The sequence below is a fragment of the Coffea arabica genome, chromosome 7e, assembly GCF_036785885.1.
Source record: "Coffea arabica cultivar ET-39 chromosome 7e, Coffea Arabica ET-39 HiFi, whole genome shotgun sequence".
NCBI lineage: Eukaryota > Viridiplantae > Streptophyta > Magnoliopsida > Gentianales > Rubiaceae > Coffea > Coffea arabica.
In genome coordinates this window covers 16199975-16227594 of record NC_092323.1, presented here as the reverse complement: position 1 = coordinate 16227594, position 27620 = coordinate 16199975, and the positions used below count along the sequence as shown (strand labels likewise).

General features: G+C 32.6%; 1 protein-coding gene across 1 annotated transcript; it reads left to right on the top strand.

Moving 5' to 3' along the window:
- Positions 1-8063: 8063 nt before the first annotated feature.
- LOC113700628 (putative late blight resistance protein homolog R1C-3) lies at positions 8064-12000 on the top strand. The gene is made up of 2 exons (XM_027221094.1): positions 8064-11083; positions 11565-12000. Exons 1-2 carry the CDS (start codon positions 8064-8066, stop codon positions 11998-12000), a joined length of 3456 nt encoding a protein of 1151 aa, XP_027076895.1.
- The last annotated feature ends 15620 nt before the right edge of the window (positions 12001-27620 follow it).

The window sequence follows — 27620 nt, the reverse complement described above, 5'->3', positions numbered from 1 at the left end:
AATAAAAGAATTTTCTCAAATTTCTTTTTTCACACTTATTAATACTAGGAAAAGAAAGAGAGATAAGAAAGAAGGAGACAGAAAATTAGATTTTGCAAAGAAAAAAAATAAAGAAAAGTTTAACATTATCATATTATTTTAAGGTTATTGGGATTAGGATTGGAATTTGGTAGTAAACAGAAAAGTGAAATAATTTTAAAATAATAAAAGTATTTAATTCTTTCTTATTTGTAATTTTTTAAAAAAGAATTGAGCTCTCCCTCTTCCCCTCTTCCCCTCCCCCTCTCCATCTTTCTATTTTTTTTTATATTAATAAGATTGACAAGAAGAAAGAAATTAATACTTTGACTTTTTTTCTTGATACTAAAAAGGAGAATAGTCACTCTAAATTTTTTATTATTTTTATTATGTAAATAGGGTATTTTCTTCTAAAGTTTTTTAACTTGCTAAGTTAGTTTAATGGTAGGATAAATTGCCTAAAAAATAACTCTAGGGGGTAAATTGATAATGAGACTATAGTTTATGGGAGTAAAGTAATAATAATTTTAAGAGTTAAACATATCTTTTCACTTTAATTAACAAACTCCGTTAAGTTTGACCATTGGTCTTAGGGGTAAAGTGACTAAAAGATAACGTTAAGGGGGAAATTGATAGTGACACCAAACGTTAAGGGGGTAAAGTGATAATAACCCATCTTATATTCCTGTTGCACCAAGAACAAGAGTACAGAAAATTACTTGATTGGACCTAATTATTGTTTTTCACTATTTTGATTAGATAAATTCTATTTAAGAACTTGGGAAAGAAACGTAGTAATTGTAACTTTTATGCAGTTGTAAAAATAGGTATACATTGGCCAAAAGATATATAAGTCCTAAATTCTAGGACAATGGTCCCTCAATAAATTTAATTTTTTTTCTCCTTATTGTTTGTACTAGATAGTTGTTTTTCTCGAATTATTTGGAATTTGTGAACCCCTTTTGTGATAAAAGTGCTTCAACAAATTGTCCTCTTTGTGGCTAAATTTGTTTATCCCTATTACTTCAACTGTAACGAGCTGGAGCCCTATGGTTTATCAAAACATTGAGGAGTTCATGTTCCCGGACCAACTGTAGTTGGTTTAAACAAAACAAACACTGATTGTATCTTGGTAGTTGATATATACTTTAAAAATATTGTTGTTTTTATATAAAGTTTACTTTATTATTACAGGAATATTAACATTACTAGTAACAAACAAAGATGTGTGGTAGATTAGTTGGCCACCGGGAATGCATTCATCTCTAGGATTTTTTGGAAGTTTCATCAGGTGCAAAAGCACCCGTTTGATCTGATAGTAGTTCAATCTCCCCTATGTTCTCTCTTGGTTTATTTAGGCCCATTCCCTCCCCCTTAGTATGGAGTAGAAGTAGGAGTAGAATAGGAAAGCTAAAAATAAAAAATATGTGGTCTAAGGAGATTAAAAATAAAATAACAAAAGAAAGAAATATGTGAATCAATTAATGCAGCCTCAAGCCCTTTTTTGGGCTGATCGTGTGAAGAGGCGCCTCCCAGATTGGTGACTGATTTTCAATGATGGCTGTATACACGAGGGATTGGGCTAATCTTATACTCCACCTATTCTTGATTGTCCAAGAAATACAAGATATGGATTTGTTGTTGGTTGCTTCAAGACAGGAAAACTTGAACGACAAAGATTTGGAAAGGATATTCCTTTCAATGCACGGGGATCAATTTGGAAAGGGATTTGGTCTACTTTAAGCCATAGTGCTACTTGAACGATTATAAAATTTGTGAATGAATAGTTATAAATGATTAGATTAACATATAAAGTAAGAGAAATAGAGCATACCCCCAAAAAAAAAATCTCCAAGTATAATACCATAATTATTTAAGTACACCAACATGACTACAAACCAGAATGACATAATGAGAGGTTATACTTGAGGACAGTAGTGCAGTGACAAGGAATCACTATAACTTACGAATGAGTGGCATGTGATGCTAAGTATAAGTTCTAACCTGTTATTACAGGTTTTACCAAGGACAAAATTGCGGTGTAAATTTAGTACACCTAATAGTAAATTTTTGTATAGAAGGAGTAGGTTTCACACTTATCTACCTTACTTTTTAAATAATAAATCTTACTAGTTTTTTAACAAAAAAAAATTATCACTTTTTTTCCAAAACTTATAATTTGTATTGAAAACTTACTACTTTTTCAAGCAAAATGTATGACTTCTTTAACAAATCTCACTATTTTTTAGAAAATTTGCCACACCATCAGCAAATTTACTAATTTTAAAGTAAAGCATTTCATTTTATTATGCAAAACTTACAACTTTTTCCAAACAAAACGTATGACTTGATTGTCAAATCTTATCCATTTTTTCTGGAGATAATTTCACAGACCTCCCTTGAGGTTTTGGAATGTGTCACTGAGATCTTTTGAACTTTCAAAAATCTCACTTGGCTCCATTTTTTTTTTTTTTTTTGGCTGTTTGGGTAACAAATCAGCCTATGCCAGGAAAAGTATAATATAAAATGAATTTGACGAGAGAGATCCACCACACCCAAACTAAGACAGTCAATTTCAGTCGGGCTGGGAAGGTATTTTTCGAAAAATAATGAAAAGATTATAGCTCAAATCTCAAAACCCTAGCTACTAGTTCGATGTTGAATCGAAAATAGTACAACACGGCTTACATTTCTTCCTTTTTTCATTAAAAAAAAAAGGAAGGAACTTAATTACAAAGATTGCTAGAAATCGTCTAGTACGAACTGAGTTACAAATTCAAGAGAACTATAATCCAGAAAATCTAAATCATCCAGCACGAATTGAGTTACAAAACCCTCCAACGAATCATCCAGCACAGTTGGAAATCTAGGAGAACTTGCATTTGCAGCAGTTTCAGCCAATCGGGGGCATTTACGATTAGATCATACATAGAAACTGTGTAGCTGGGAAAGGCGATTTCCTGGGGCGGTTCATGCACGCCTCGATTAAGATGCCTTAAATTTATATATGCTTTTCTTAAGCTGCCTCATGTGGGCAGTCAAAGTTTCTGCGAATTGCCTAATCTACGCGATTACCTAAAAACTTGTCCTCTCTTGCTACGCCAAACCATAAACCTTATCAAACCAAATCAATATTCAACTCATAGCGTGTGTGTGAAAAAATGTGTTTTTACCGTTCGAGGCAAGACTGACAGAAAGCAAGTCCTGAGATCCAGAAATTAACGTGAGAAAAGGAAAATTATATTCAGCACATGTTATTATATTAGGGTTTTGCAACAGGTCTAATTCTTTTTAGGGCCAAACTGCTTTGCCCTCTCCATGTCTTATGGTAGAGTGTCAGTCTGTGCTCACTAATTAATCATTTCTTGTAGAAAAATCCATGCAACCGTTGTTTTTTTATTAGCTAAAAAATTAATTTTTATCAAGTCTTGAATGATATAGCACTTGGGAATCTCTTCAACTAATGAAGCCAACCTGTCCCAGTAAATTAAGAGGGTTACATTGGCTAAACTATTATGAAATCATTCAAATTGTTAGTGATAGAGCGGTTATTTGGCACATTTTACACTGTTATTTCGCCCTAATTTTGGCTACTTACTGTGCGAAGTACTGAGGTTTAACTTATATTTCATATTTGTATGAATTATAGGTGGTCGGCATTAAAAATGATCTCTTGAGGCAAATTTACAGAAGACCCTTCGTTTCAGAGCGTGGCCACGCCTTAAAAGGTAGACGTTACCGAAAACCGAACTCCGGTCCACGTGAACCGCGAGGAGCACGGGATTAAAACTCCAAAAGGCTAGCTTGAATTGGGCCAGACGTCTGAGAGCTCCTGGCGACGGCTATACAAAGAAGAAAAAGCGAGATTCAGAGGATCACCACTCTTAGCTTTAGTTTTTACCTTTCTGCAAGATTAGTGAGACGTTGGCTTTTTCTTTCTTTCTTCCCTACGGGAGTTTGAGTTTTTCCTTTTCCCAGGCGCTAGACGTCCTTGCCCTTTTTGACTTTTCACTGGATAATTTCTGCGTAGTTTTTGGCTTGTACCGGCGGCTTCAACACGAAGCCAGAACCACGCGAGCTTCATCGTGAGAGCTTTTGTCTCTTCTTAGTAGATAATTTGACTTGCGGCTTTGGCTCTGCGTTACTTTATTTCCTCCAACCTCTTCGGCAATTAATTGAATGAATTCAATTAAATCACGCGGAATTGACATGATGAGAAGCGGCTAATTTTCTCCTCTACCCAAAGGTTGACGCAAAGGCGCGGTCCATAATATCTGTGAGATCTAATCGAATCTTTATTATTTCTTCCAATTTATTGCTATTCGTGCGTTTCCTGAATTAATTGTTCATGGGTATTGTATTAATTGAATATCAACGGCCGGGTATTTGATTTAATTTAATAGCCTACTGCCACGTTAATTAAATAGAATCCGTAATTGTTCATTTAGTTAACATCCCGTGACAACCACCATAATTGGCTTTATGATGGGGAAACGCAAGATCTAGCTTAAATAAACCCTCTTAGCGTGTTTATTGGTTAGGGTTGGGTTCTTCTAGCTTTAATGCAATTGGGTAATTAAACTCCTATGGTCATACCTAGGGTTGTTATCTGGTTAGGGAAGCAGTTAATGGTCGTACCTTGACTGTCGAAAAAGTAAGGAAGAACTGGTTGTCAGAGCTTATTGATAACTATAACCAATCTAGTGATGAATGGATGAAATACCTTTGCATCGATGAGCATTTAATTGGACCGTGCCTGAGCAGTTGAATCTTTGGGTAGAATTTTATTAATTGCCATTTTTAGTGAATTGTGCTTTGTGAGTTGGTTTTGAATTTAGTTCGCTTTATTTTTATTCTTATTTTTATTTTAATTGTTTGCCTCCCATTGAAAATCCCCCAATTCCATTCTACTAATTTGGAAAGAAATAATTTCCTACCCGCTCCCTGTGGAATCGACCCTACTTGCCATTGTACACAAAAGTAATACTCTTATAGACTAATCTGGTATATCGGATCAAGCAAACTCTTCGGGAACAGGGTGAATCAAGTAACCCATTGCACACCTAGGGTCCCTGCTCCAATACTTGGATTTGTTTTATAATTATTTGTGGTGGTAATTAGGACTTTTAGTAATTATTATTGCACAGGTTCGGCACCTGTCAGTTAGCAGTCACAAGACAGTCTCTCTTGTATCAATGAATTCATGGCATTTTTCTTTCACTGAAGGTCCTTGATTGAAATGTCGTGGCCAGTAGATATATATTTTTAGAAAGTAGAATGAGGTCCTTTTTGCCTAACCGTGATGGAAAGACAATGCATGAAAAATGAAAAACTGACAACAAGATTTAGAAAATACGTAGGCATTTCTAGGATTATGCAAGACAATATTGAGGCCTTGTTCTCGCCTGCTTTAGATTTTACAAAATCAATTATGGAAATTGATTATAGAGAATAATCAAAATCATCAAATGTCCTTTTTGGGTGATTATAGATTTTAACTATTTTTATCATTAAAAAATCTACAATATGAAAACAAAAGCAACTTAAAACATCACAAAAACTGATTATCTTAAATCAAAATCTATAATCAGTTGAATAATCAACCATGAACAAATCCTAAGTCATTTGACAATGGAAATCGGTGATTATAGCTTTTAACGAAACAAGTTGTTCACGAACATGTTGTTCGACTTGTTCTTGTTTGAAAAAAGTTAGATCGTTTAACAAATTAATCGAATTCAAACACGATATTAGGCTCAGTTAATAATCGAGTTGAACACGAACCTGATTAGTTCGCAAACATATATGCAATTATAAAAAATATATAAATACATTTAATACTATATATTATATTTTACTAAAAACGTAATTATACATAAATTAGTATTTAAACTTTTTTTAAAATCAAAAAATACAATTAAACTTTTTTTAAAATAATATATTATTTATTAAAAATATAATTAAATCATCTCCAAACTCAAATTCAAGCTCAAATTCTGCTCGTTTAGTTCAATAAGTCGGGCTTGAACTCAAATTCGAATATTTGTACAAATAAACGAATCAAATTCGAGTAATACTTCTAGTTTGTTTAATATACGCATCAAATAATGTATAATTTTAACCCTTTCACCCCTTCCCACACTTTTCTGACCTTAACTGTCAGACACAAGATTTGAATCCTTCCTACACTCTTCCAAATCTCAACTGCTAAACACAATATTTGAATCTTGAATCTAGAAACTAGGAAGATTCTAAGAGTGCTCCCCTTGCTACTGGACCAATCCCAGTGGTTTATTAATGTATAACTTACTAGCACTTTTAATAACTACGGTGAACAAAAGATTGGATTCAAAATAATTTATAACTCCCTTCAAAAAATAATGTATAACTTACCACGATATGACATTATGAGTAAAGATGTGAGACAATTGCGGCCAGAAGCTCTATCTTGGCCTGATCATGTGAATGGGGTAAATTATCCTAGAAAGGAGACTGGTTTCAGATTGTTTCAGTGACTTGGGTTGAGGTTGTGAAGTCCCAGGGTCTTATATTAATATGTTCCTTCTGATTCAGATTTTCCAAAACAATACAAGATATAGATGTTAGGCAACCACAAAAGGATTTGTTAACAAGTAAGTATTTCGACTCTATAAATCATAAGTTCCGTTCAGATTGTGAGTTTTCATAGAAAAATTTCTAGATTATTCTTTTAATACATTTTTAATTATTTTTTATCTTGCGTATATCACATTGTCAAAGTATTTTTTTTATAAAAATCCTAATAAATTGCAGTTGAAATAGGATATATTTTTTGAGCACATAGCTTTGATTATGCGGTTGATTTATATTCCTCTTGATTTTCAATGAAGGATCAAGACTTGTTTGAATTATTCTATATCCAAGTCTCCGAGTTAGCGTTTATATACATCAGATTCCATCAATTTAGTGTTTAGCCAACTTTGAGAAGATTGTGACGTCTCTTATCCTTGAGAATTTAAGGGAGTTGAAGTTACTGTACTTGCTATATAAATTTTAAGGGAGTGTTCAACCAAGCATTTGGGTCTTACTCAGAGATTTTTTTAATACAATTTATCCCAGTCTTTCACTTTTTGATGTTTTGAGACATATAATTTTGTGAGGTGAAATATGTCAAATTTTTGCTGGAAAGATTTTGCATGGATGTTTATTTTTATGAAAGGAAAAATTGTTCGAAACGTCCTCACATTTCCTCAAATGAAATTTTTTGCTCTTCACTTTTAAAATGGCAATTTTACATATTCTTTACAAAATCAAATTAGTCAGTAAAATTTAGTCCTAACTTAGAATTCATCTTTTATATTTAAAAGGGTGTGGCATCTTAGGATACCTTTAAAGGTACGTTTCTTCAAGCTTCAGTTTTTAACGCAATCAACTTCCTTAATTTATCTGATACCTTAGCTAAGTTTGGATTTTACGAACCATCAAATTGTTATTGCAGCAACAATTACTATTTGGGCATGTCATTTCTTGTTATCTTCATATTGTTTCACTTTTTAAGTACACTATCGAAAGAAAGGGAAAAAATATTGACGATGGCATTGATGGAAAATATGAGCAGATTTGAGTATTGGAAAATATTGACGGAGCAGTTTTGAGTATTGTGTTTACATTCTGGTGAAAATATAACTATTTACTGCTTTAGTATTATATTCCCTATTTTACAATTTCGTGTAGATATCGAAAATGAAGAGTACGTATTACAACCATTTACTACGGCCGCTTTAGTATGCAGGTTTGCCCCGAATTGGTGTCATTTTCTACCAATATTTGCGAATGCACTTTGGCCGAAAGTAGACAAAAGCTGACTCGTTTAGGCCGAAAGTAGACTAAAGTCTCCACCAAGACAACTAGACAAGATAAAGAGTCTTTGCAAATTGCAACGGAAAAAGAAAAAAAAGAGTCTAGCCAATTTGACAATTTTCAGATAATCAGAAAGTTGTAAACCTTGAACTGAGTTTATTATTCAAGATACAAATTTGATCTCAGAGTGAAGAGAAGATACAATGATGGAGATATCCTCCAGTAGTAGCACTGATTGCTTTGATTCCGCTCTAGATTATCTGGGCTGGATGAATAAGACCCTGGAGTATGAGTTGTGTTTTGATATCTGGAACCTAGAGAAAGAGGTGAGGCTGTTACAAACCTTTGATCTGTATCTGAGAATGTGTAGGAGGAGGAGGAACCATGAAACCTGTTTGGAACGAGATGAGGAGGAGAAGGATGTTGCTTCTTTCAGAATTCAAAATCTGATTAAAAGAAGAATGCCAGATCTTGTATTTGCTTGCAGCGAATACTTGATTCATTCTCGTTTACCTGGTTTGACTCAAATCAAAAGTGAGCTCACCATATTCCGGGAAGCAATAAAGTTGTTTTTCGAGACAGATATCAAGGAATTGTGCATCAACTTTCTGCTGGACTGTTACTGGCTGAGAGAACCAGAACTAGTTATTGATTTCATTGATTCGGTTTCAAAGAATCTGGCGGAACTCCGCGAAAGGAACGTATTCGGAACCCTTAAAGAGAAGCTAATGTTCTGGAAAAGTTTCATTCGCTTTGCCATGCTTCAGGGTCAGCAATTGATAGATCTCTTAATTCACGCTGAAGTGGTGGCTATCAATGCACTACGCCTGATTTCTATATGGTGGTTTGACAGAGAAGGTGAAGTACGCAATGAAACGGAACTTCAAATTTCTCAACTAATAGGTGAGAAGATTATTCCCAGTGATCCACAAGTTCGAGAAACTTATATCCATGTCTTGACTGCTTCAAAGTTGTCAAGGTCATCAGACACTTCAGCTCTGGAGAAGAATAAGCATCTAGTAGTTGACTTTGTGGATTGTCTTGTTCACAATATTACGGAGTTGCTAGAATCTTGTACCAGTATTCTGGTTCCGATTATATTTCACATGCAAAAACTCCTTGATGGGCTAAGATTCTTGACAATCCTTCTGAGGCATCCGGAGAAGTTCAAAGAGCTACGCCATGAAATGAAGACTCTTATTGGAGTTGTGGTCTGTGATGCAGCAATCGTAATTTTCTCACTTTCTGTGAATCAATTGATCAAAGAAGGCTTGGCCAAGGAAAATGATGTTGCTCTTTTTCATTTGCTCAAAGTGCTCAAGTTTGTTAGGGCAGAAGTTGCACAGGTTTATCCAGTAACATCAGTATCACCATTTGGTTTTCCTAGGACGAATGAGTTGGGCTCTATGGATTTTCTCATTGAAAATCTGATTGAACTGGAAAGTTGTAATGGGGCTGATGATTCAATTGCATTCCCAAATGATCAAATCCACACAGTCCTACATGATCTTGTATTCTTAAGATCTTTTCTTGGCAAGATAGTAGACCAGCGCAACCGGAATGGAAAACTCCAAGCTCTTTGGAGTCGTGTTATAGAGGTTGCTTACAGGGCAGAGTTTGTCATTGACTCTATTGTGATTGGTGATAAACATGAATATTTGGAAAGTGTTGTCAGAGATATCCAGCTTTTGAGGACTGAGATTGAAACCTATGAGTGCACGAGGCATGACACTGGAGCTCAGAGAACTAACCGGAAATCTTTCCACGTTGAGTCAAAACGTAGCACCCCAGTGTTGAATGACGTTGTGGTGGGTCTTGATGATGAGGTAAAGACAATTATTGATAGGCTTACCAGGGGTTCAAAGCTGTTGGATTTTGTTTCAATTGTGGGTATGGGTGGACTTGGTAAGACAACATTGGCCAATAGAATTTACAATGATCCATTAATTTTGAGGCACTTTCATATCGTTGCTTGGTGTGATGTTTCTCAAGTATATAGCATACGGAGTTTATTAGTTCAGCTTTTGTGTAGTATTTGTTCTGAGAGTCCTGATCGATATCTTGAGATGGATAAAGCTGATTTGGCTCACATGCTGTACAAGCGTTTGAAGAGAAATAGGTATCTTATCATTTTGGATGATGTCTGGGAGATTGAGGCATGGAATTTGGTGAAAAGTTCATTGCCCGATGATGCTAATGAAAGCAGGATTCTTTTTACCAGCAGAATTGAATTGCAATTCAGTCCTGATAGCAACGCTTACCATCTTCGGCAGCTTACTGATGAAGAGAGTTGGAAATTGTTGCAGAAAAAGTTATTTGGTGAAGAAGGATGCCCTCCGGGACTAATCGAAGTTGGATCTCAAATAGCAAAATTTTGTAGGGGCTTACCTCTTACGGTTGTCCTTGTTGCTGGTATTTTTGCTAATATTGCAGAAAATTACTGGAAAGAAGTTGCGAAGAGTCTAACTTCCAGTAGTGTCCTTGCCGATGAATACTGCAAGAAGACACTTGAGTTGAGTTATAGTCATTTACCAGATGAGTTGAAGTCATGCCTTCTTTACTTTTGTTTATTTTCAGCAGGCAAAATATCTGATGTCTGCATTATTTCCTGGCTTTGGATCTCTGAAGGATTTGTACGAAAGACTGAAGGAAAGAGCTTAGAGGATGTGGCCAACGACTACTTGACGGCTCTGGTTGATAGAAGTTTAGTTATGGTTACCGAACAAGGAAGTGCGGGCGATACCAAAGTCTGCAGACTTCACGATTTGGTGCATGAGTTTTGTGTGCAAAAATTGGAAGAAGAAAACTTTATACATAATATTCGTCATGGGAAAGATCCTTATAGTCTTGCTTGCCTAAGCAACGCCTACCGAGGAGTTTATGATACAAATTCCAGGAAATTAAAGACTCCGGAGGCAATGCTATCTTTTCCTAATTTACGCACCATGATCTTGATTCAATGTTTTGAGCTTACTGTGTTGGATTTGGAGTCTTCGTTACCTAAACTTCTTCGAGTGTTGATTTTAGGAGGCATCAATTCTGTTGCAGTTTTTCCTATGGAAGTAGTATTGCTTGTTCATTTGCGATTCTTGGGACTTGATATTGCAAGATTGAAATCCATCCCATCTGCAATAGACAACCTCTCAAGGTTACAAACTTTAGTGGCTAGTGGATTGGATGTGGATTGTTGGTTACCGAAGACTATCTGGAACATTAAGACATTGAGGCATCTACATACAGGTGACGATTGTGGTTTTATTTTTCCTGTTGAAAATCTTGAAGTATCGCCATGTTTAGATCATTTAGACACTTTAAACATTGCCATTGATCCCTCCTCTCAAAGCTTGCAAAAGATGCTGACAAAGTTTCCAAGCATCCGCAAGCTAGAATGTACGAGATCCTGCGAATCAAGAGAAGAACCTACCAGAATTGGTGACGGGATTCTCGTGTTTGAGTCTTTGAGTCAACTAGAATCACTCAATCTGTCATTTTTTGCTGGATATGGATTTAAATTCCCATTGAATTTGAAGCAGTTGACCCTCTTACGTAATCATCAGCCATGGAGTGAAATTTCAACAATTGGAAAATTGCCCAATCTTGAAGTGCTTAAATTACTCTATCGCTCTTTTGATGGGGAGGAATGGGAAACGAAAGATGGGGAGTTCCCCAACCTCCGCGTCTTGAAATTGTCTGGCTTGCATTTGCAGCTGGATTGCATCTTCTGCTATTTTTCCCCGTCTTGAGAAATTGGTTGTGCATGATTGTACGAAGCTGGAAGAGGTGCCTTCTTGTTTAGGGGAATGTCCGACTCTTGAAATGATCGAGGTGAGACGGTGTAGCGAGTCTGTTGAAAGTTCAGTGGAGCAAATTCAACAAGAACAGATGGATATGGGAAACGAAGTTCTAAGGATCGTAATTGAACATTTTGGCTATACATCAAGTGACTCAGAAGAAGAAGAAGAAGACGAAGAAGAAGAATCAAGTTCCTCAGAAACAGATTTATCAAGTGAGCCAAGTCCCTCAGAAACAGAGGAAGAATCAAGTGGCTCAGAAACAGACTCAATTGAGCCAAGTCCCTCAGAAACAGAGCCACTTCTCTTAAGTTTTTGGTATGACATGATGCAGCTAGCAGCAACTTTGTGACTGCAGTGGCAAGCATAATCACGCATCAATCAGTCCAACATTATCTATCACACACTGTTTGTAAAATGTTCTCCATGATCTTTTCTGGTTTGATGTTTAATAGAGTTTAAACTTGTGTAATCTCAATTCCTGAAATCTTCTTCAATGCTGCTACAGATTGATTTGATGTGATGCTTATAACTAGCTGAGCACAAGCTTATATGCAAGACACACTTTTCTCTTCCTTCTTTGTATTGGAATCAGAGTAGAACAGAAACTTTTTAACTTGCTTTTGTTTTTCCTTAACAAAGAACCATACACTCAATTAATTAAAATGTTAAGACATACAACAATTATTTTCAATGGAGACTAGAAAAAAAAAATACATCTTGGTCATGCTACTTTTCAATAGAGAAGGGGCGTAGCAAAAGAATGGTAAAATTTGCGTCAAATGGGTGTCTTATAGATCCAGAAATAAAAAAAACTTGTACAAGAGTAATCTTTACGTGTGTCTTTCTTCTTTACTGTTTTCATTCGCAAACTTTCTTTATCTTCAAATTAGCAAAGGTACTTTTGGATGTCTAAAGAAAGTAAATATTCTAAAGCTTTTTCTTTTGATGTTTCATCTTTTAGTTTCCATTCCAAGTGATTAACTATTCAAACTGATCAAAATGAAAAATCAAAGAAACGAAATGGTAATTTTGTTGAGCAATGTTTATACTTTGTTATTCAACTAGTCTCAGCTTTGCAATTGTTTGTTCCTCTAGAGAACTTAATGACAGTCAAATTAAAATCTTCAGAGACGGAAAGAGGTTGTTTGCATCAAAAATTCTCTCTTCAAGGAAACACACTTTTTTTTTTAATGAAAGAGCTTACATTTTTGTTTACATAATCTTTGTTTTATTACACAAATCTCCATTCTCTACAAATGCAAGTCTAATAAATAGAATTCATAATTATTAGCAAAGTAAAGACTTAAATCATAAAATCAATTTCTAAAGGGGATTAGAGTAAATAAATTGACTTGTTAGATTTTAATCATTCTAATTATTTTCACCATACTCATCCCTTCTTTTACCCCTTGGAAAGCTCGTTTACCAGCAAGAATTTAGATGTGCCTTTTTTCACTTAAAAAAATAAAACCCAGGGTTAAGTTTCTAATAAAATCAACAAATTTAAACAAATGAAAAAAGTTGCATCAACATTTTGAATGTTATTTTTCCTTGTTAAGGCAAATGAAATGCAATTTTACAATTAGAATGAATTAATTATTTAAGAATAAAATATATGAACCGTACAAATTTAAATAAATGAAAAAAGTTGTATCAACATTTTGAATGTTATTTTTCCTTGTTAAGGCAAATGAAATGCAATTTTACAATTAGAATGAATTAATTATTTAAGAATAAAATATATGAACCGTACTTTATTTCTTTCTAGTTGAACTTTTCAATTTTTTTTTGTAAATTTAAATTGAATAATGTGAGGTGAATTTGGATTATTTACAGTTTTTCTAAGTGTTACTGGGTTAGTAATTGTTGAATAAAAGATTATTTACATTTTTTCTAACTGTTGCTGAGGTTAGTTGTCAATTGACATTCAACTTATAGAAATTGTTGAATTCTTTTACTTGTGCTTTTCTTTCAGTACTTTTTCATATTAACAAAAGAACATAATTATACATATGTGTCGTAATATTCATATCAAGATTCTTCAAATAAATATGGACACTTTTCTTTTTATCTATTTCTCTTTTGTTTCAAGAGCATCTATTTTTTTTATATACTAATATATTTTACAATTTTAAAATTGTGGCTGATGCAATTAATTACACTATTTCGAGTAAGAAATTTCTTTGGGTAAGAAACTTTGACACACGCATAACAATTGGAGATGGAATGTAAGGACCGCTAAATACTTTTAATAAGGAATTTGTCATTTTAATTACCATTATTATTGAGGTTTAACCATTTTCTTTTATTTTTAGTTTGTTATTTGTCTAGTTTTCGGGTACTTTCTTTTTAGTGATCAGCTCTCATGTGAATACTAAGGTTTGATGTTGGATTGTTGACTCTAATTCTGCTATTACTAAGTTTTAATAATAAAAATGTATCAAGTTAATGTGGTTGAGTCCAAGAACATCTCTTTGGTAAATATCGGTGATTGTTTGACTCTTCTAATTTTTGGTTAATTTTTCCAGGCATAGGAAATATTGTTGGCATTTTTCATGTGAATTGGTCCAATTATTAATTTTAGTTCTCCATGTTTGAAGAAATGAGGCTAGCTGCGGCTATTTTTATTTTTTTTGTTGTGTTATTTTGAGTTATTGTGTTATCTGACTGTGAATAAAAGTTGACTGTACTCCGCTAGTTGTTACTACTGAGTAACCGGGGATCTTCACCAAAAGTGTCGATTCTCGCGTAAAAAAGTAGTAATTGCTATGAGTACGTGATCGCGTGACAATAGGAACTGAGTAACCGGGCTCTTTCATCTGATAAATGTTAGAGCTCGCGTTAAAAGGCTCTAATGGCTAGAGACTAAGTCTTTTGTTACTATTGAAAAAGAAAAAAAAAAGAGGAAAAAAAACCGTGAAAAAAAATGAAGGTTGTGTTAGTGTGTGATACAAGTCAGCTTGCCGAATTATGGATTTAATGTTGAGATTTTGGTTAATAGTTGGACCATTTGCTGATAAATGTTGTGCGCCATTTCTTTTTCTTAGATTAGTTAACCTAGAATTGAAGGAGTTTATGATTTAAAAGCTAACCGGGGTGATGTTTCTTGGATCTTGATCTATGTTTTCTTGGTATCTTGACAATATGGTAGATAGAGCAATAGCCATTGTCAAATATTGGTGTTTGTTTGCTGTTCTCATGCTTGAGAACAAGCAAGATTTAGGTATGGGGGAAATTGATAGGTTACAAATTTATCATTTATTTTATTATTAATTTCCCCTATTACCTGATCCGATGTGAATTAATTGCTAGATTCTACTCACTTTTGACAATTTGTATTTATTTCAGGGAGTAGAACGAAAATACCATAACAAGTACTAATTTGACCGTCATCAGGAAAGAATTCAAGTATCAGACATCCAAGAGCATTTTTGAAATATCAAGACGCGATCCCTTTTTGGTAATTTGGCCGAAGACAGCATTCAAAAAGCAAAAAGGCTGGAGTCTTCTTCTTCAGGGAGGGGACGCCGCACAGTAGCAGTAGGCTAATTAGATAGGAAATAGAAATAGCAGAGAACTAGCACTACTTTACAGATTAGCCTTTAAATTCTCCGTTTTGTCCTTTAGTAACTTTTTCTTCCTTCGTATGACCAGATGAAGTGAAGACATTTAATCACTTCCTGTAGCTTTGCTTTTTCGTCAGTATTCCAACGAATTGAATTTACCAAATTGATGGCCACGGCTGTTGCTTCACCTTTGTGCGAGTTTTTCGTATCCAGATGAACTAAATTCCCCTTTCTAGTCAAGAAATAACAGATGTTTTGGTTCGCCTAAAAATTATGAGATCGATTTAATTTTATCTTCTCTTCTTATTTATTGGTATTTGTATATTTCTTGATTGCAGTGCTTATGATTATTTAATTAATTGATTGTTTTGGATCCGGATAATGAGTTGATTTAATAATCTATTGTCAATTGGGGTATTAAATTCGTAATTGTTTAATTGCCTCAAAATAGTGACAACTGGCATGATTAGGTTTGTGTCAGGAGAATACGCAGACTAATCTAAAATAACACTGGTAGTGCGTTATTTGGTTAGAATAGGGTTCCTCTAATACGTAAGGCAATTGGGGAATTAAATCTTATGGGCATACCTAAGATTATTTCTCAATTAGAACAGTGATTAACGGGCGTACCTTAATCACCGACACAGTAAGGAGGGATTGACTGTCATCGCTTGTTTGACAGTTATAACCTATTTATCAGTAAATAATTGGAATCCCTTTGCATCGATGATCAATTAGGTGAACCATTGCTGAAGTTATTTCTTGACTAGACCTTTAATTATTATTACTCTAATTTTAGTGAATTGTCATTTAATTTCTAGTTAGCTATTTATTTTTATTTGAATTCCTTTGATTGTCATCGTTTATACAAAAACTCCCATTTGTTACTGTGGATTTGAAAAGAAACGAATTTTTTCCAATCCCTGAGGATACGACCCTACTTGTCCTGTTTACAAATCAATAATTTCTTGTGAATAACCAATCTCATTCTGGTATATGGGGTTAAGCAAATTCTTCGGGAACAGGGTGAATCAAATAACCCATTGCACACCTAGACTCCCTGCTCCAGTACTCAGAATTGGATTTTGATTATTTTAATTGACAAATAGATTTATTTTTATTATTGCACAGGAATCGACAGCCTGTCAATATGGGTACAACTTCACGAATCTCTTATCTTGAAATTAAGACTCTAAACTGTCCTAATAAATTAAAAACCTTAGATTGGCTAAACTAGATATCTGATCGTTCAAACCATTCAAATTAATGGCACCTTTCTTTCATCAAAGGTGCTTGATTGAGATAATCCTTTAGCATTTAGTCCCATTAGAAGTCCATAGCAAGTAACAAATGTGGATGCATTTGTTCCTACTATGGAAAGTCAACTTCTTTCTCTTCGTCTAGTTATCAACGTGCATACAAAAAAAATAAAAATGCAAAAGCACTTCAACGAAACACATTCATTGTACTTTACAAGACTTAAAGTCTCTTTTAAATCCAACAAAGAAAAAGAAAAACTCATTGCCCGTGGCCAGTCGACATATTCTGTGGAAATTAGAAAGGGGTGAAAGACAATGCATGAGAAATAAATAACTGACAATAAGATTTAGAAAATACCTATGCATTTATAGGATTGTGTAGGACAATATTGACAATAGAAATGGATGAGATCCAGAAAAGTAGAGATGCAAGCATGTAACATATACCAAGATTTACGAGTAAATGAGTGAGATTTAGAAAAGCCTAAAATGCATAAGATCCATAAAGTATGGTGTGCAGACAAACAAAATCTATAGTTGTTACAAAAAAAAATCTATAGTTGTTATTTAATCAGATTTCAATAATGTATAATTTACCCACGTTTTAAATAATTACAGTGACCAAAAAAAAAGATTAGTTTCAAAATATTGTATTACTTAATAGAAATTTGTGGTCATTTGACTTGATAGGCAAAGATGCAAGCCAGCCACAACCTCTGTCTTGGTCAAATCCTCTCCCAGAAAAAAAAAAAAATGATCATGTGAAAGGGGTAAATTGTCCTAATAGGGAGACTGGGCTTTCAGATTGTTTGGGCTGAGGTTATGAAGTGAGTGAAGTCCTATGGTCTCATATTAATATATGAATTAGCCTTCTATATCCCTACTTATAATCTCCCTCACCTTATCATCAAATCCAACCTTTTTCCAAATTAATCTTCTATATACTAATAATGTATACGGCCGCTATTAGATGTATGCCAATTCATCTGATTTAAATTTGAAATCCAAATTTTACGCATGTACCACGCAACCACTCATGATAATATATATAGTGTCAGTATATATAAAATTAACTCTTAATATATTGCTGCTATTTTCAAATTGTCCAAAAAATACATGATATAGATGTTAGGCAAGCATAGAAAAGTTTATTAGCACATACATCTTTCAATTACACAAGTTTTCCTGTTTGAATAGTATGATTTTATAGAAATTTTTTTGAAACATTTTCTTGATTCATTTTTTAATTATCTTTTTATTTCACACACATTATATTGTTATAGTATATTATTTTACAGAAATTCTAAAACATTGCAATGCAAATCTGGGTATCAGTTTTTGGTAAGCATATAACTTCAATTTAGGGTGTGTTTGATAAAAAATAAAATCTGAAAACTAAAAGAATCCTTTATGTTACTAAATAGTTAAGTACTAATCTGGTATATTTAAGTGTATATCATATCAAGTGATAAGTGAATAGTTTATCACTTATTTTTTGGAGCAACTTTTGTTTAGAAAATTCAGTGCCACTTAATTAATTTAAATGTTTTATATTTTGTTATCAAACGCATCTAAACATATTAAAACTGAATCTATTAAGTTAAAATGTTGAATTGGATTATCAAATAAAGTCCTAGTGTTTAGCCAATTTTTTAGAAGATTGTGACATCTCTTTATCCGGTTATCCTTGAGAAGTTAAGGAAGTCGCTGTACTTGCCATAAATTTTGAGTGTTGAACCAAGCATTTGAATCTTACTCTGATATTTTCTAATCCAATTTATACCGTTCTTTCACTTTTTGATGTTTCGAGAAATATATAAATTTGCAAGCAGAAATATGTTAAATTTTTGCTTGAAAGAGTTTGTATGGATGTTTATTTTCATAAAAAGAGAAGGTAAATTTTTTTTTCTAAATACACTAAAATATCAAAAAAAATCTTTTTCTTTAACTCTTCTACTCCTTCTCACACTCTTCCCACTTCTAATATAGGATTTAAATTTTGAACTTGATAGCGAGAAAGATTCAAAAAGCCCTTCCTTCTTTAGACCGACCCCCAGTGGTTCACCAGAAAATCAATTTTACTATAAAAGAAAACAATATATACTTTTCTTGAATGAGTACATCAACTTCTCATGTAAATGAGAACTGCAAGCCAAGTGCTTCCTAGACAGTTGAACCGCAACACAATGATCAGATGACCTCTATCCAAAGTTTGGATTCCAAACCAATAATGAAATTTAGTGAAGATATCAAAGATCCTAAAGACTAAAATATCTCATTATTTTCTTTTTTTTATATGCTCATGCTTTTGTTAAATCACTAATTTAGCTCTATAGGACTGTGTGCAAGTTAAACTAATAATTGAAGTGATCCAAATCAAAATATTAGTTAATTGTCACAAATGCAACATATAAGGGCAATCTTGCGAGTAGGGGTGAGCAAATTCGGTATATACCGAATTCATACCCGAATTCAAATTCAATTTGGTAATTTGAAATCGGGTATTTAGTAATTTGGTACAAAAGCGTTATTTACCAAATTCACCGAATTTTAATATGGTATGAAATAGGTAATGAGATTATGAATTTGATAATAACAGATTTCGAATTCAAATTTGGTAAAATGAAATAGGGTACCATATTACTGTATTCGAATACCAAATTAATTATAAAATTATATAATATATAGGTAAATGCTATTTAGTATTAGTATATACTACTAATATATTATTATATTATATAGGTAAATGCTATTAATAATAGTTAGTATATGATATTATCATGTACTTATGATAATAATAATATATAATGATATACAATATATTATTTTAATATTTGTTAATTGTTATATGATTATTATAATACAAATATATAACAATACATAACATAACTAAAATACTTATCATTTTATACATGACTAGAATTAGATAAAAATTAATAAGTATAGGTATAATACTAAATATTAAACAATAAACATAATTAGTAATTAGAATTTAGATATTGGTAGTTTGGTACATCATTCATGTTTGAATTATTAAATATTTGAATGCGTAACTTGTAACTTGCAAATATTAGTGTGCTCTAAAATTACATTACATATTTAACATGAAAATTCATATCTCTATTCACTAATATTTATCATTCATGTAATAATTTGGATGTTGATTTCCTTTGACTTGGTGTTGTAGCCTGTAAGTTTGTAATTAGATTGATTGCAATAGCAGCGTAGCTATTAAACTTGGCAATAGGGTTTAATTAGGCTGAAAATTGCAATTAAAAGATTTAATCCGAATTCATTACCGTTTCCGAATTCAAATTCGGAAGTGAAATGAATTCGGGTATCTCTAATTCGAATTTGAAAACGGTTTAAATTTCTATAAGTCCAATAATCGAATTTACCGAATTCATATACCCGAATTACCGCATTTGCACCGTTTGCTCACCCCTACTAGCGAGTTTGTTTAGATTGTGAATTTTTTGCAGAAAAAATTTTAAAATAATTCTTTGGCACATTTCATAATAACATTTTTATCTCGCATGTCTCATATCACTACACTATATTTTTTTTACATAAATTTACAACCCGATCAAGCTCTAGTTAGTCAAAATCAATTTTTGCATCTGCAAGCACACACTCCTAAATTGCGTGCTTTTTGGTGCAAGTCCAGTTTGATGCTTCCCACATCTGGGCCAGTTATTCTATAGTGAATTCCACTTGAGATGGAATGCACTGCCCAAGTCAAACATATGACCAAAAATCCAGTCCAAGCAAGGGATGAGTCATGAATGCAAGTTTACTCTTTCCCCTAATTTAATTTATTTTTGTTAGTAATGCATTGCTTATATGTAGGGGTGAGCAAATTCGGTTCTTACCGAATTCATAATCGATTTCAAATTCAATTCGGTAATTTGAAATCGGGAATTTGGTAATTTGGTACAAATTCGGTACGTACCAAATTCACCGAATTCTAATATGGTATGAAATAGGTAATGAGATTATGAATTAGGTAATAACCGATTTCGCATTCAAATTCGGTAATTGAAATCGGGTACCGCATTACCGCATTCGAATTACCAAATTGGTATATAAAATTATATAATATATAGATAAATGATATTTAGTATTAGTATATACTACTAATACTTTATTATATTATATAGGTAAATGCTATTAATAATAATTAGTATATGGTATTATCAATTTATCATCATATCATGTACTTATAATAATAATAATATATAATAATGTACAATATATTATTTTAGTATTTGTTAATTGTTATATGACTATAATAATACAAATATATAGTAATACATAACAATATAAGATAACTATAATACTTATTATTTTATACATGAGTAACATGACTAGAATTAGATAATAATTAACACATATATGTATAATACTAAATATTAAACAATAAACATAATTAGTAATTAAATTTAGATATTGGTAATTTGATACATCATTCATGTTTGAATTATTGAATATTTGAATGCGTAATCTCTAACTTGCAAGTATTAGTGTACTCTACATATTTAACATAAAAATTCATATTATCTATTCACTAATCTTAATTCTTAAGACTTTAAGTATAGATAAGACAACTAAGTAGTTAGCCGTGTAAGTGAATGCATATGAATTGCAAATCAATGTACTAATGTATTGACTTTCACAATAATATATGTAAGTAAATAAGTTTTATTTTGATTTGAAATAAATTATAAGTTTGTAAGTAATATAACTTATCATTACTCATTGTAATTTGTAAGTTTGTAACTAATATTACTTATTATTAATCATTGTAAATTATAAATTCATAAATTATCACTAATCATTGTACAGTCTAAGGTTTATTCTAGTTTAAATTAATCACTTTTTATGTGTTCCTTAAATCATAGACTAATGATTTTAGGCATAAGTTATCAAATAAGTTAAAATTCATATTATCTATTTACTAATCTTAAGGCTTTAAGTATAGACAAAACAACTAAGCAGTGTAAGACTGTAAGTGAATGTATGTGAATTGCAAATCAATGTATTAGTGTATTGACTTTCACAATAACATGTGTAAGTAAATAAGTTTTTATTTTGATTTGAAATAAATTATAAGTTTATAACTAATATAACTTATCACTAATCATTGTAATTTGTAAGTTTGTAACTAATAGTACTTATTATTAATCAGTGTAAATTATAAATTCATTGTAACTACTAACTAATATTGCTTATTATTAATCATTGTAAATTATAAATTCATAAATTATCACCAATCATTGTATAGTCTAAGGTTTATTCTAATTTAAGTTAATCACTTTTTATGTGTTTCTTAAATCATAGACTAAGGATTCTAGGTATAAGTGATCAAATAAATGCCAATTAAACCACAAAATGATTAGAACATAAGTAATGTGTTCAATTATGAATAAATTTGGGGATCAAATCAGTAATAATTTATAAATCATTGAGGAGCATAATGAATGTATTATAATTTAGGAGCCCCAATTTGTAAATTAAAAATTACACATTTAGGAGCATAATGAATCTAATAATTTGGATGTTGATTTCCTTTGAATTGGTGTTGTAGGCTACTAGGCTTGTAGCCTGTAAGTTTGCAATTAGAATTAGTTTGCAATTAGCCTCATAGCTTGTAAGGTGTACGGAAGCAGCGTTGCAAACTTAAGCTGATAACAGAGTATTTTTATCTTTTTTTTTTAATAACCGAATTCATTACCGTTTTCGAATTTGAAATCGGTTGCAGAATGAATTCGGTTATGCCCAATTCGAAATTGAAAACGGTTTGAATTTTTACAGGTAGAATAACTATATTCACCGAATTCAGTGCACCGAATTACCGAATTTGCACCGAATGCACACCCCTACTTATATGTATTGGGATTCGATGCCTTGTTCATGAGCGAGATCAGTACAATGAATGTAATCGGCAATCAAAATTTTAGCAGATGTGAATGTAATTAGTCTTGGATTAAGAGGAGGAGTTGCTTGAATTGAGAAATTGAAAGCCTTAATTAGGTTAACATCACTCATCCATAATGGTTTTTGTTCTTGCTATGTTGTATTGTGATGACTTGCTAAAACAGAGAAATTAATGTGAAGAATACAAAACATATCATGCATGTATGGTGTTCTTCTTATTTTTATTATTTTGGTTAAAAAACAATAACCTCCCCTTTAGTTTTTGCAAAAGTCAGATATGTCCCTTCTTGATTTTATGGTAATAGGGACCTCCTATCTTGTTTTAACTTCTTTTTTTTATTGTTATCATCATTGTACTTTTTTTTAAATTTGTCACCAAATAAGTTGATCTTTTGATTCCAGTATCTAATGCTAATGTATGTACGAGTTTGGATTTCCAAGTATTAAGATATTTGTTAAATATACAATTGGAAATACCTCATTTTATTACAGAAATTGATACAAGTGCAAGTGTCTTTATTTTGATAAATGGGTATAAAAAAAATCTAGAATAAAATGACAAATCTATGAATTTTTCAATTTTCATGATGAAACCCTCTTTTATCTACTTATTTTTCGTTTTCGGAGAGAACTACAACTCTTTTTTATTGACAACTTTCTTTTAGTAAATGCAAAGGACATTAACAAGAAAGGTAAAGGGCAAAAATGTAAAATCAAACCTATTTTTAGTAAGTTTTGGATTGATGGAAAGCATTGATAAGAGAGGTCCATGTTATTTTGAAAATAAGAGGGGAGGTCGATCCCTAACTTTTACATAAACTTGAAGGGAAGGTTATTGTAATTCACCTTTTTTGTTAAAAACAAAAAATGGTGCCTATTTCGTATGAAATATTGTGAATTTAGCCTCAAGGCTTTGGTTGGTTGGGCTGTTGGACAGAAAACAAGTTACCTTAGCCAACTCGTCCACCCAAGTACAAGCCCGCAAAACTTAACCTCTCCACAACCCAACCATTTACGCATCCCATCCCTTTCGTTTTTTTTTTTTTTTAAATTAATTTTCGCTGTACAAGGAAAGAAAGTCATCTTCAGGCTTGGCAAGCCCACTCTTTATATTTAGTTTTTCATAGTTTCTTCTGAGTTATGGGCAAATATCCTGGAAATGATTGGCCGAGAAAATGGAGGGAAATAATTGGTGCAATTGAAATTGGTCGTGTTATTTATTAGCAGTCTCATATTGTTTTATTCAAGTTGTGAAGTATTGAAAGAAAGCAAAATAGGGGCCAGAAATATGCAAAAAAGTTACAAGCATGAAGTTTCACTAGTTCAAAATGATGGGCCAAACTAGGGTTATTTCTTTTTCTGTTGAGGGGTGCTTTAATTTCTTCAGTATTCTTGTTTTCAGCAGGAAAAATGAAATGTTGGGGATAATATCTTCTTGTTAATCAGTAGTTAATTCAATATTGAGGATTCAGTGTGTTAATTATGGTGATTTTTAAAGTTGTATAGCAGATAATTGTTAGTTTACTCAGCAGGTTCTTATCATGCAAAAATGACAGTTGTAATTTAACCTTGATGATGGCTATATGCCATCTAATTGGTAGTTTTTTGTTTTCTTAGTAGTCTAAACGATGATCAGTTCCTTTTGACAAGGGAATTACAGCTAAAATCTGTCATATTGATGAATTGGCAGGAGTTATTATGTCTAATACTGATAATTTTACCTTTTGTTTAGTAATTTTCGTGTTTGAATTTGTAAGAAATATTACGTGAATAATCTTAGTCACAACGGCTACAGTTTATTGCTGTTTGAGTAATATGTCCTGATTGTTAGGTGTTCTTAAACTTCTAATTAGAAAAACATTCAAAAACTTGTTATGTGTCTGCATTAGGGGGAAAAACATTCAAAAACATGTTGTGTGTCTGCATCAGAAAAAACATTCAAAAACATGTTATGTAGGCATGGATTGTTTCATCATGAAAGCGATGGTAAATTTTATGGTAATGCTTTTCTTTGTATGTATTAGCAAGAATTTGTTTGAATTGTTCTGTAGAACTGCTAATGTTGCTAGCTTGAGGCACCGATAAATTTTAGGGATAATTTCAGAAACCTCTCTTGATATTTCTCACAATGTCACTTGCCTCACCTGAGATTTGTAAAATTACACTAACCTTTCTTGAGGTTAAGATTTTGACAACAAAATCAGTTCAAGTCAAGAAAAATATCATTAAAAAGGCACTTTAAGGAGAGAGATAAAAATTTTATTCCATAAATACCCCTTATGCCTTTGTATAAGTTGTATTAGTAAAATAATGAAAATAAATAAAGGTTGAAAAAAATTAACACATACGTTTCACTATTCAAAAAGTTCACATTCAATATATTAGACAACAAAGAAAAACAATAAAACTACACTAATGATCACAAAATTTAGCAAAATAGGCCGCTCATGTCTCTTAACATGAGGTTTAATACGATTCACGTGATTTTGAATAGAAAAAAAAAATTTGAATTTATGCTGTCTTCTATCTCCTTTTTCCTTTACTTCCATGAAATTACTTTACAACTATCACAGTTTTAAGAATTTTAGAAAAAATTTCTAGTCATTGTCAAGTTCTTTTAGTAACAAAAATTGCGCCATTTGATATATCAATTGGAATTATTTTATAATTGCAAGTTACTATTCATCATTAAAGTTTTTCTAAGCAATTAGTTTCATTAATTAGTTACTAATAGTTAATTAGACCTAACTACTCAACCGTTAAATATTAGTTTCTAATAAGACATAAATGTCTTAGGGTTTTATCCCATGTGATATAAGCAATTAGGCCCACAATTCTGCCAAAGGAGGTAAGTGTAATTTTATAAAATTCAAGGGAGCCTAGTGAAATTATGAAAAACCTTAGGGGGGCTTTTTGAAATTATCCCTAAATTTCACCATGGAAACTCTCCCTTGCCTGCAATTATAGGTCACGTGAGTTGCCCAACTTGGGCCAACATGGTACCTCCTTGGGTTAATGAGTCTGACACATGTGCTGAGAACAAACAAAGCGGACTATCTCTGTCCTAACTCCTAATGCTGCCACTTTCACAAAATCATTTCAATATGCCCATTTTTGTAGCCAAACATCCACACATACATACCCCATAGGCCAGTTGGCCTTATAGACAGGATCCAATGAACTTTTATGTGCACAAAATATGTAATTCAAACAAATAAAAAGCCCAACCCACGTGCTACTTAATTACACTGGTGTCCTCTCAGATTTTGCAAAATTGTGAGAAAATCCAATAACTTTTCTCATTAGAGGCAAGTAAATTTTTTTTCCCTATACTGTGTTTTGAATTATTTTCCTTCCCTTTAGGACTCATTATAGCAAAGGTGAGATTTTGCCCATAGTTGGCCTAGCGTGATAGTTCAACCAGTCAGCTCAATGAATCGACTGTTTAGCCAACTAGGTTGTTAGTTTGATTGAATAAGTAAGAAATTCAATGAAAAGTCAATACCTCGTTGATTCAATTGATGAAAAACTAGATCCCTGGTGACCAACCGTGGCTAGCTCAAGTCGCAAGGAGTTGATATCTATTGATTGAGATTTCGGATTTGAATCCCATGAATAGAGGAAACTACGTCGAGAGAATTGTTCCTAACAGAGTTTGATAGTGCTCGAATTAAATTAATCAGGGTTCAACTAGTTAGTTCGATGAATCCACTGCTTAACCAACTAGGTTGTTAGTTTGATTGAATAAGGAGGAAATTAGATGAAACGTCAATACTTCATTGATTCAATTGGTGAAAAACTAGAACCCACGTCGACTTCAATAAGTTCCCAAATTTGTACTAGTCAAGTTGGAAAACAAAATTCACGACTTTTCTTGTATGCTAGAACTAACAAAGTAAGTAGCAAGGGATGGACCATAAGGTCTGTTTCTTTTCTTAGTATTTAATGAACCATTTTAATGTAAGAAAATCTTAAACAAGCCTGCCATAAAGGGGTGTCTTTATAATTAGGATAGAAATCAGGGAAAGCCCATGTAATTTTCTTATATCTCCACATTTAAATATAAATATATTCATATTCATATGGGAAACACACGATGAATTATAAAAATAGAGAAAGGACAGGACAATTAAATTTGAAAGAAAAAGGGACCTTAGACTTTCAAGTGCATAGAGAACCATCTACTCCAACTTTTGGAATTGCCAATCGATGCTTTTTGGCTTTTAAAAAAAATCCATTGCTCAAATTGAATACTAATAAATTGCAAAACCTCCAACCATTGAATCAATCAATTCACAAGCCCCCAATTGTTTTAGTGATATCCTTTTTTCAAGATCCCTCATAAATTAACTTCCACTAGGTTATCGGGTGCATTTTCTAATCCGTTTTGGCCTATTATTAATACTATATCTTTACTAGAAATGGAATGGTCAAACAATTTACTCACATGTACCTTACATATCCCAGCCTCCTCTTTCCACAGATTTCTTTTTGGGGTTGTGATTCCAATCTCTTCCATCTCTTTTCTGCAATCAAATTAATTTATATAGTACTAATTGAAAGGGAAAAGAAGGGAGTCAGCAAAAGTCTGCTGGAGTTTCAGCAATAACTGCTCCTTGTCTTCTTCTCTTGTACAACTAATTTAATGTACTAAATCATGCAAGCCTTTAATCAGCTTGCTGACAGAACCCTGAATTCTGGGTGCACATTATTTTCTGGTCCCCCATATGCAGATTCTGTTTCCTCCAAATATCAACTTGGGAAAGAAAAGAAGAAAAGGCAATGTGTTGGAAACCATTGTTGAAACCCTTTTCTCTCTCTCTCTCTCTCTCTTTTTTCCCTTCTTTCTATTCTTCTTCTCTCCTTTTAGGTGGTATCTTTTTGAAGTTTTCTTCTTATCCTCTGAGTTTCAATCTGTGAGTCTGGTTACACTACTATATGCAAAGAGAATGACTGGAATTACTTCTACATGGTGCAAAAAGGGGGGGAAAAAAGATTGAATAGATCAGGTTTAGCTTCAGAAATAATATGTCATGTACTTTTAATTTGTCTTCAGACTGTAAAAATTCAATCTATATATCATCTTTGATTTAAACAAATTTGGCCAGAAATGTAGGAACTAACTGCAACAAAATCAAGCTTTGTACTAACATTCCAATTTGTGTCCAAGACATGACAGCTTAAGTTCCAATCAAGAAGACATCAAA